This window comes from Rhipicephalus microplus, chromosome 6 (assembly GCF_043290135.1).
Source record: "Rhipicephalus microplus isolate Deutch F79 chromosome 6, USDA_Rmic, whole genome shotgun sequence".
NCBI lineage: Eukaryota > Metazoa > Arthropoda > Arachnida > Ixodida > Ixodidae > Rhipicephalus > Rhipicephalus microplus.
Genome location: NC_134705.1, coordinates 115,920,073 through 115,931,240, shown reverse-complemented (window position 1 = coordinate 115,931,240; position 11,168 = coordinate 115,920,073). Strand labels below are relative to the sequence as shown.

Here is an 11,168-nt window from a genome sequence, read left to right as displayed (position 1 = left end):
GGGGATGGTGGCTCGTGCTTTTCTGTACACTGTTCTACCAGTTCAAGGACTGCTTCTCCTCGACGTCTTAAATGGCTCAATCACCTCTGACCAAGAATTGTACCATCATGTATGAAACAGCAAGATCGATCTAACAGAACCCATATCGCCTCGCTCAGTAAGAATGTGAGGTAATCTAGTAGCAAGATCAGAAGATGCTAGAGAATGTTGTAAACCAACGACCAAAAGGTTCTAGGTTATCACAAGTGGTAATCGGGAAAAATGAAGACGGCAGCTTGCGTTTCTGCATCGATTATCGTAAGCTGAATGAGAGGCAGCGTATTTACTACACTAGAACTGAATTTGTGTCGTGCTGTTTATGCTGCCTGTGTGCTCTTTGTTGCAGTGAATCGCCAGTCAGACACGTTTTCTAGACAATCTAACTACGCTGCTACACTTAACATTTGCGTGGTTGCCTATGAACAGCATAGTAACCTTTCTAGGGGACTTCGTGGGAGCATGCATGTGCCAATTGTGCGTTCACTCAGAGACTGAACACTTCATTAGAGAGGCCTTGGTAAGCCTCCCAGCTTTCACACAAGCATCCACCTTCTCTCAAGCGAGAAAGTAACAATAATGAATATTATTTTAGCAAAGTTACATTATTGTGCTCCACAATAAAATTTTGAAGTAAAAGCTAAAGTAATTGATTACCATTCAAATTCGTGCTTTTGTTGTACTGATGGCGAGAAAAAAATATCGCTGAATAAATGGGAACAAAAGGAGACACATAACATAGGAAGTTAGAGCCTGTGTTGTGTATCTGTTTCTTGTAGCCCTGTTCATGCAGTGACATTTTTCTCGTAATTGATTACATTTCGGTAGTTCAGCAACTGTTTTAAGGCTGTCAATTACCACGGTGTTCAATTATCTTTAATAGCAAGTAAATATAATTTCAATCCGCTCCATCCTTTATGTAACACGTACAAGTCTCATATAAATCAGACTTCGCTTGAAGTGCCGTGCACTACTTTAGATTGCCGACGAGTAGGCATTTCCTGTCACGCCAAACGTACATCACAGTGCTTTTCGTGATGTTTGCTGTACGTGCTCACCGGTTTTACGTGAAACGAGGACGAACGTGCTTCTGACATACATTGCGCGGTGGTTTCGTGCAAGGCGTTGGATACTATCATCACCCAGCTGACGTGCAAGCATCTATTCAGTTGTGTAAAAACATACGATGGTTCTTTAGCCATTATAGTTGTAGTTTCGATGCAGGCATCGAAACAAAACAAATTGAGAAATATATGGAGCAAGACTTCTACGTCCCTCAAACATTCCTCAGACGCAGCAAATGCGCTGCGCGGATGTTGTATATTGCACGACCAGTTCTTTTCTTTTTTTATATGTTGTTTTGTAATCTCGATAGCTGCGCCCTGCTTTTCCCGTGATTTATGACATCACCGTCCGCTTTCCGCCAACATATAAGCAATCCGTATATGTGAGAGCTGCTCATGAAACTTCAGCTAAAACGACTGCCTCTTTCTTATCGCAAAGGAAGAGTTCATCCTGACTCATGGGCCGCACTTTCTGCCGTTTTTGTGCCCTCCGTGAGTAAATCTTCCTCAATCTTATTTTGATTGCACAATAAATAGGTTTTTAAAATGTTTCCGTTAAGACGAAATCTTAAAGAATGTTTCGTTTGACAATCCATATTCCTTTTTTCTACAGAGCACTTTATCGTATATGTCGTGGCCCCATTCACCCATCACATACCAATCTAACACCTGAATGCACAAAAAAATAAATTAGTCACATTATTAATAAGAACTAACAGATAATAATACCTTCCTGACACAAAACTCCAGGTGTCGTGTCATAAGAATAGCCAGACTAACCTCTCTGGCTATTCAACAAAATTTTCAATGAAGAATTGTTGTCCTCTCTGATTAGAAATACTAGGAAACGTCGCTTTCAAAATTGTTAATTTGTTTTTTTTCTTTTTTAAATCAGTTCTTCTGGCAAGTATGATAAAGACTGACGATGCAGCAGGGGAAAACTTTTCGACTGGTGTATTTCATTCCACAGGTGTTGGAAGACACGAGGTATGAAATAATTTCGCAGTTCAATATTTTTGCGCGGTTCTTATTGAGGAATCTTCTAGTGTTATGAACTCAACGGTCTATTGTATTGGTAGGTTTAATAAAACTACCATTGCAGTAAGTTACCTTTTTCAGAGTATGCGAGAACAAGCTATAAGGTATCAACCACAAAATTTCTGAAATCCCCAACAGGCTATGATTAAAAATGCAGCCAGGACGTTAAATTTTGCACCTATTCACAAATATAACGCAGCAGCTTTCCTGTGCCATCATTAACAGTATCCCTGTCATTGTTAGCAAAAAAAGAACTAAATTAGTTGTAGATTGATTATGTGATTGAAAAACAGTGAATGCTTAACTTTCCCCACGTTCACCCTGAGTTATCTTCCTATAATATCGAGTTAGAGACTATTATGTTGAAATTATCGAAGGTTCAGCAAACAGGGAGCACGGGGGGGGGGGACTCACAGGTGAAGCAAAGAGGAGGCACACAGCACTGTACGCGCTGATTTGTGACAAAACAAAATGTTCAGCAGTGAACTATGATGCTGTCTTTGCGCACTTCGAGATGGAGGGCATGGGCCCCTGGTTCACCTCTGAGGTTCCAAGGGGCATGGGCCCCTGGTTTACCTTTGAGGTTACAAGTAAGCAGAAGCTGAAAATTCTTGACCCTTTTCTATTCTTTGGAGACAATCAGCTTTGTTGGCATTATAATTCCCTATCCGCGAAACCTGCTCAAGTTTACTAATCCGGTCATTCCAAGCTTATAATAAGAAGAATTGTACTGTCATTCCTTCATTCAGTGCTGACTAAAAGCTGCATTCATGTGGTACAATGTGGTTTCTTAGCACAGCTATAACGGCTATTGGGTGCTTGGTACCCACCGTATTTAATTGCATCGGCCCGTGTGCTCAGATTTCGGTGCACGCTAAAGAACCCCAGGTGGTCGAAATTTCCGGAGTCCTCCACTACGGCGTCTGTTATAATCATACGGTGATTTTGGGACGTTAAACCCTGCATATCAATCAATCGATTAAATGCATTGGTGTGTTTGAGGCTTCTGCGGATAGTAAAAAACACTGAATAACGTATGTGTGTTTTTTGCAGAATGCCATGAAGTAAACAAATGCGTGGTCGCCATCCCTTGCCTTCATAAATTGGCGAATGGACTAAAAATTGTGGAGAGAAGATTTGGTGTCCGCGTTGTTTTCTCTGCACTCAATAAATTAGGCCGATAATGTGCCATGGTTCAGAGAAGGGCGCAGGGCACGCCTAAAGGCAGAGGATGTCTTTAGAAAACTCGAAACAGTTTGTAAAGTGTATTTTAGAAGTGTTGTATAGCTTATAGCTATCTTGTGGCTGGATGTACATCGGCCAAGCTGGCCGATGTTTGAATGTACGCGCCTCAGGGAACAGTTCAGTTCTCTGAAATGTACCCCAATTTTCATTGTAGCTTCGCATTACGATTCCTGCAATGGCAACCGTTATTTGAACAAAGAAGTAGTTTTTTTTCGGCATCCACGTCAAACTACGCGTGAAATTTCTCAAATGTATCACATTTCCAGCAATAAGGATCAATGTGTCAGCCATCCTTCATTACCATTACTTTACTGTGAATGTTACTCTAAAATAATTCATAGACAAGTACATCGAATTAACGCCATGTATGGTGCTTGCACTGTTGTCTTAGTCTTCTTGACATGCACATTCTCATGTATTTACGCGACAGCGTGAGAGAGCCCGTTTCGCAGAAAATCCGCCATTGGCGTTGGCACCGTTGGTTGTGAGTGAAAAATGGTCCATGAGTGAAGAAACAAGAAAGAAGCAAATAAGACAAACAATGAAATTTCGGTCCCTTTGAGGATCGAACCAGGGCCATTCGCGTAGCAAGCAGTGGTCCTACCACAAAGCCACGATGTTACTTGCAGCTGCGTCGGAAAAAAAAAACACTGCATAATTGCCATATAGTAGAAGGAGTATCCTTAACTCAACTTCTTCGACAGGTTTCACGACAAAAACGAGCCCATTCGACGATTTGTAGGAGCGTTTGGGAGGCATCCAACTACGTCGAAAAAGGCCGGAATAGGGCAGCCATCGCCGCTAAATACACAGAGCAACTTCCAAACAGCTCTAAAAATGGACAACTAGGTTGATCTAGCGGAAAAGATATAATGCCTTTCCAGAAGCATTGATCAAGCATACAGCCCCGCCGTGGTGGTCTAGTGGCTAAGGTACTCGGCTGCTGACCCGCAGGTCGCGGGTTCAAATCCCGGCTGCGGCGGCTGCATTTCCGATGGAGGCGGAAATGTTGTAGGCCCGTGTAGTCCGATTTGGGTGCACGTTAAAGAACCCCAGGTGGTCGAAATTTCCAGAGCCCTCCACTATGGCGTCTCTCATAACTATATGGTGGTTTCGGGATGTTAAACCCCACATATCAATCATTCAGTTGATCAAGCATACAAAAAACGCTAGATAAAGTGCTGCTATCTGTGAGGCATTCTGAGACTCTTTCTGCCGCCCAGATGGTGCACGCGTGGTGTGTATCTTGGGGACCATGCAACCCTTCCTTTATATCAGAAACCTGTATGTACCATCCGAGCGCGCGCGTGTGTGTCCATGTGCCATCTGTGATACAGTTTAAAAAACGGGTCTCGATTACAGCAAAGCGTCATTCTAGCAGAGGGAAGTGGCCATACTGCACAGTCACTCATTACTATAGATACGTAATTTGTGTGCGCGTGGGCGTGTGCGTGTGTGTGTGTAACAAAACATATTTATAAGTATGCGCTTAATGGTTGGAGGGCACACTAGGGGCCGGATTTTGCTGTCGCGCGCAACTCTTAAAGGCGAAGCTTAAGGGTCTCCCAATTTTTATGTGTCTTTCAAACGTGAGAATAAACCAGTTATCAGTGAGCTCTCAAGCTGTGTGCTTTCTCTCTTGTATCTTTTGTGTGTTTTACAGCACTCCCAGTTCAATGAACGATTATGTGTTACCAATTAGCCCACCTTTTTATTTTGTTGCGATTCTCGAAGGCACATCCAGTTGTCAAGATGTTATCCTTTTGCTGCTAGACCTTAATTCGCGCACGTGATTTCTGACAAAGTGACCTGAAATGTACAGAAAAATGTAAGCTGAAGAAAAAAAAGCCGTGCCTGCTGCACCGTAATCACAGAGTATAACGTTAGGTTCATATACATGGTCTGGGAAAATTTTCGACTTTCCCTTCATCCAATTAATGAACCGCTGCAGAGTGCGGCGAGCATTCTGATTTATCATTTTATACCTGAAATTCTTAATGTAGGTACCAAGTGCGTAAGGTTTCATTTCTATAGGTTATGTTTTAGCTTTTTTCTGGCTTCAGGGTCAAAGAAAAATTATTGAAAACCCCAGGAGTTCCCATTCAAGGTGTAGATAAACCATAGCTTTTTTAACAAATAAGTATTGACATTCGTGATTTTACAAATGAACTCGAATAAATCAAGGTTGGTTTGATTACTTTGCTATGTAAAGCACGAATAAACGCTCCAGTAATGGTTCATACTGTGTACCTGAAACTGCATTCAGAATTTTTAGAGTGTATTGGAGTCTTGTGCCAATAAAAATTGAAAATATGTGCTCAACGCTCCAGCACACGAGCATTGTAACAATTTTGTCGCCCTTTTCAGCATATTTGTACGTCTCAGTATGTTCTAGAAAAGGACTTTTTCAGAGTATGCTTCGACAGCTACGTCCTGATATCTCGTTCAAAAACTTGAAACTATGCTGCCTGTCATCAGTGAATGTTCTTAAATATCACTGGCGATATATTTTATAAGCGTAGTTCTCCCATTTCCTTTTGCTTTTTTCAAAAGTTAAAAAATTATGTTTACAGTTCAAAAAAATATATTGACGGTGTTGGATACTGTGCGTGGCGCCGACATAGTGACGAAGAAGGAGGGTAGTGGTCTATAGACCGGACGGGTTTTGACTGAAGCCAGAGTGATTGTTCGAATCACAGAGAAATTATCGGAGGACTTCGCCATAGACACGGGGGCTTGTTCTTTTTTACAGACTGCAATATACTGTTTCACTTTTTATGCTCTAAATCATAGTGAACGAAAGATTACAATATCTAGTCAAGTGGGTGTCGCATAACATATCTACGGAAGCTCTGGTATTATTAAAAAGTACTGCCAATTTATTGGCCTTTGCAAGCGAAGGGAAACTCCTGACAGTTCAGATCTGCTAACCTTCATGGTCTTGTCCTTTACTAAAACTTTCTGCACAATGGACTCTGGCTGCGAGTCGCCAAACCAAATTATGTATGTTGGATCAGCACACAGAACACGTGGAGACTTTATACAGTTTTCTTGATAAGGACCTATATGCATATTTTACCCTTCTGTAACCAGTCTATTATGTTCATATTGTTGCGGACATATTTACTACTTTACAGTAGAAAAAATATTCCTGCAGTCTAGATAGCGGGTGTTGTTTTTTTTTTAAACACCAACACGCCATTGTCCTCTCCTGCGCACACGTCCGCATAGTAATACCCACAACTCCACAAGAATATACTGACCTAAGTATTCTGTGAAAATATAGGTAAAGAAACGGGTGATACCGAAGTCTATTTTTCCTGCCATAAATATGCTGAGAACATGTGCAAATATCAAGCCGGCAATCGTGAACACTTAAACAAAGCATATGTTAGGAAATTTTAAGTTGTTGCGTGCTTTGCGTTAAGCCAACCGAAGGACTGATTTTTGTTTACATCATCGATGTCTAGATACAGGTGGATAAAGAAAGTTAAAAAAAACGGAATCACGAAACATATTTAAGAACATTCAAGCCACTTAAGAAAGCATGAGTCGTACCTAAACAAAACGAAAACATTATCACCTCACCAGGTGCGAGGTTATCACAGTATTCAAGGCTCATAAGCATGCGCAGGGTTCCTCTTGGGAGAAGGTGAACTCACGCCGCACTGCCCACTCCCTAATTGGCTCAATACAAAACAAAAAGCGGCAAATTGGAATGAAGAGATGAGAGAATTTCTGCAATGGCCTGTCGTTCTTCCCCAAGTTTTTGGGATTAAACAGTCTTGTACCGCATCCTCATGGGCTCTCAGCCACGTCATTATCGCCAAAAGCATGCACGGCACAATCATGCAATTCAAACAACGACAGGACGTGTCCCGCTGAGTGAACGTATGGGGCAGACTCGGCACCTGATTACGCGCCTGTTCAGCCAATATTTGAACGAAATGCGTTGAGAAACAATACAACAGTGCTGAAACTTCTATAGATATATATTATCACGGGCACACGGAAATGCCCATTCAGTTGTACTGTAGCAGTGACATTTTCAAACTCAATAAAATGCTTCACCAAACACGTAGGCAAGGCATAATTGCTTCCTCTATCAAGATTATGCATATGCTTTGCTTTCATTCAAACTGATCTTTACAAACCTCCCCCTTTTTTGCAGAGAATTCTGGGATGTGGGCCGATGCACTTCCATCATGGTCACCTCTGCAAGGTGAGATTCGAAACTAAACGAAACTGCAGTGTTAGCGCACAGCCTTTAAGAAGATATGTATAACCTTTCAGACTCTTCGTCTCATATTCAAGGCTTTTAAAGGGACACTCAAGAGTAAAACAATTTTTCATGTATTAAACGTTTCCTAGAACGCTACTCTTACGGCTGCGCGGCGCTTAGTAAGCAAGAAAACGCGCGAAGACAAAACGTGTGTGGCGACGCCAAGTTGAGATTTACGCACAACAAATAAGAGTTCTGGAAGACGTTTACTGGGTCCTACATTGCTTCCAATCAATAAAAATGAAGTACGTTGGTACCTGTGGGTGCCATAAATTTTGCGTACGAAGTTTCAGAAAGGTCTATCGAGCCAATGCCAAAAAGACACCCAAAATACACCAAGAAACTCTGACGTCGCGCATAGAGATTTTGGTGCGAAGTTTGAAAGTGAAACTTCAACCTCTTTTTTCCTCTGCTAATAAAAAAAAAACCTTTTATGGTGAAACATACGCTATTAGAGTTCTGAAAATGCAGTTTGTTAATCTAAAGCAAGTCCATGTTCCTCTTTAGTGTCCCTTTCATAAATGGCGGATATTTGGCTTTGTGCCGGCAAGCATACGCCAGATTAGAGGCTTTAAAATTGTGACTAATATAACCCTGGGCAATGGTTAAAAGAAGAGAGAGAGAAGTTATTTACAGAAAGGTCGCCCTCAGCTATAGTTTGCTCTGGCCTCCTTCTTTACAATGGGGAAGGGTGACTGGGGAGTGAAAGAGTGATGCTTGATGATGATAAGGTAGAGAGATGATATGTTCTTATTAGGCTGCGTAACTCTACAGACGTGCATCCAGTCCAGTGGCTTCTAAAAAAGCGATGACGGCTCGTATAACCACATGTGTGCTGCTGGCGTAAGGCCCAGGACTTAACACAACCTCATCGGTTAATTGTCGACTAATATACCGGCCAATCGAAGATATCAGTTGCTGACGTTCGCTTGCATACGCTGGACAGTCGCAAAATATATGTTCAAGCGTTTCTGGCAACCGACAGTGACCACAATTGGGACCTGTGTTATTACAGCCAATCAAGTGGGTGTAATGTCTCGTGTAAGCCACACCGAGACGAATGCGGTGGATAATGCAGGAGATGATTCGCTTTAACTTGTGAGACATACAGAACCTCATTTCCGGGTCCCATTTGGGCAGCCGCCTGTACTGGTGTTCTGGTTTCTGCCAGTGCTCTAAGATAGAGTTGCGCATTACGCGTCGAAATAGGATGTTAGTATCTTGTCGAGAAAATACGATGCACACTTCCGAGGCACTATTTAAAGCTCTCTTAGCTTCAGCGTCCGCCTCTTCATTGCCCATTATGCCACAATGAGCAGCTATCCATTGAAATGTTGCATGATGTCCTTAAAAGAAGGGAAACACACGAGTAACTATGTCTTGTAGTGATCTATAACTGTTTGTCAGCAAATTGAAAAAGAGGCCACGAGAAGCCTACAGGCTCAACGAACCTTGTTCCTGTTTACATGGAGTTTCCTCACAGCAATGCAATGAACAAACTTTGAACCAGTTCTGATAATCGGAAATCTCATGTAGTCACCATACATGCCGTAACACCGATAAAGATCTAAGATAATGTGTAGTAAAGGTACGACTGGTTTTGAGTTGCACACATGGTAGAGAAACGTTCTTAGAAATCGTATGTATAACTTGAAATATCAGGCGAAATTTGTAATAATTCATCTAAAAATGACATTGTTTTTCCTGAAATTGCGTTATGTTCTTTTGTATTTAGAGCAACTTAGTGATATTCGCCAAATATTCTAAAGTGCTTACTTGAGACGTCGACATAGAAGCAATATCGAGTCGCATTTTTTTTTTTTAGTTTCCACCCAGACTCCGTTACTCGTGCTTCTAAACCGATTTCATACTTAAAAATGTGATCAATTTAAAAAGCAGTCACTTGACATAAGAGCCACTGAAGTACAGTAATAAGTGACATTAAAAATTAAACAAATGCGACAAATGCGAAAGTACTCAGTAAACACTAAAAAGTATTGAAAGCTTGTGTTTTTTATTTCTTTGATTATTTGCAGAGGAATGACTGCCCAAATAACCACCTCGGGAAATGCGTAAAAGGAGAATGTGTGTGCCTCGATGTGATGACGACGACAACACCGAAACCAACTCAGAAGGAAACGAAAAAACCTTCATTTCGTTGGTGAATAAACTGTTACATTTCGTAAAAAAAAGGTGAACTCATGGTTATTCGAGGTGCCCTGTCTTTTCTTTTTTTACAATCGTACAAGATGACGTCATTTACGTGCTCTAGCAATAAAGTCTTTTCTAGATTAGTTCAGTGTTTGGATAGGGATCCAAAGCCGTTAGCCCAGCTCTGAATGCTGGTGACGTTAAAAAATGCTAATACTGGGAGGTAAGAAGGTTCGGCAAGCCACAAAACTGGTTTTATCAGCTCGACATACAGGAAAATTGTGGTCCCTTTCAGAAATAATGCAGATGGAACGTGAACTAAGCCCAGTTCTTTTCAAAGATCGGTTGTCGACTTCAGGCTTCGGTTGCCTTCAGTCACTGACATTCTAAAAACTTGGGGCATCACGGCATTGACTACTGACGCAATTGATCCATGGTGGAGAACTGGAGATTATCACATGGAATCGTTTTACGCCTGAGCGTATTGCAGTGAAGCAGTATTCAAGCCACCAAATCGTTAGTCCGCTAACACTTACCAAGCAAGAAATCACCTATAGAACGTTAAAAAAACTATAAGGTATGTTTCACAAAATTAAGGTAAACGCACCACTGCTCCTTTGAAAATAAATAGAAAACGCCTGTAAATATAAAAATTTGTATGTTAGACAAGACACAAATATTTTCTTTGTATATACGAGCATAACAAACCAAAAAATTATACAGGGTTAAATAAATATATATTATATGAAAGCAAAAACTCAACCAAATAAAAATAATTGGCGCGCTTCATTGCTCTCGAACTGAAATTGAGGACGAAGTGCTCTGAATAAGTGTATACGCCAAAATAAAAAAAAATACATTAGCATCATTTACAGCTCCACTAAGCAATGCTTTTACGCCTAAGATTCATATCGCTACGCTTGCGTCAGCGTCGTTTGATGAAGCCATTGCCGAAAAACATCCTTGCTTGATACCACGATGGACGTCATCGAGCACAAGCACAAGTCTTATACGACGCCTACGCCTGGCGGCCCGATGCGGTTACGCGTTGCGAACAACAACAGTGTGCCTACGCGCTCAGCGTAATTGCGATTTGTAACACCAATGCAGTCTTACGAGTAGCCGCCTCCATCAGAGCACTGCACACTGAAGCCGAGGAAGCGGCTATAGCACTCGTGGCAACTTCCGGGTTCACCATTATTTTCAGCACTTCAAAGACGGTGCTTCATTTACGTCGTACTGCTTGAAAAAAAAAATTCTTCTGAGCTTCGTGTACAATCTACAACCTTCTTAAAAATTATCTCTTTGATCATTCTCAGGTTGTTCAGTTTCACTGTTAGCCACCTTTAAGC

General features: G+C 41.4%; 1 protein-coding gene across 1 annotated transcript; it reads left to right on the top strand.

Moving 5' to 3' along the window:
* Positions 1 to 1,459: 1,459 nt before the first annotated feature.
* Positions 1,460 to 9,873, top strand: LOC119168033 (uncharacterized). Its single transcript, XM_037419481.2, has 4 exons — positions 1,460 to 1,592; positions 1,996 to 2,087; positions 7,555 to 7,605; positions 9,702 to 9,873. Exons 1-4 carry the CDS (start codon positions 1,559 to 1,561, stop codon positions 9,828 to 9,830), a joined length of 306 nt encoding a protein of 101 aa, XP_037275378.2. The 5' UTR covers positions 1,460 to 1,558; the 3' UTR covers positions 9,831 to 9,873.
* The last annotated feature ends 1,295 nt before the right edge of the window (positions 9,874 to 11,168 follow it).

Coding starts and splice junctions, on each gene's coding strand:
- LOC119168033 (XM_037419481.2), top strand. CDS start 1,559: ATGGGCCGCACTTTCTGCCGTTTTTGTGCCCTCC. Junction 1,593..1,995: donor CTGCCGTTTTTGTGCCCTCC/GTGAGTAAATCT, acceptor TTTTTAAATCAG/TTCTTCTGGCAAGTATGATA. Junction 2,088..7,554: donor CAGGTGTTGGAAGACACGAG/GTATGAAATAAT, acceptor CCTTTTTTGCAG/AGAATTCTGGGATGTGGGCC.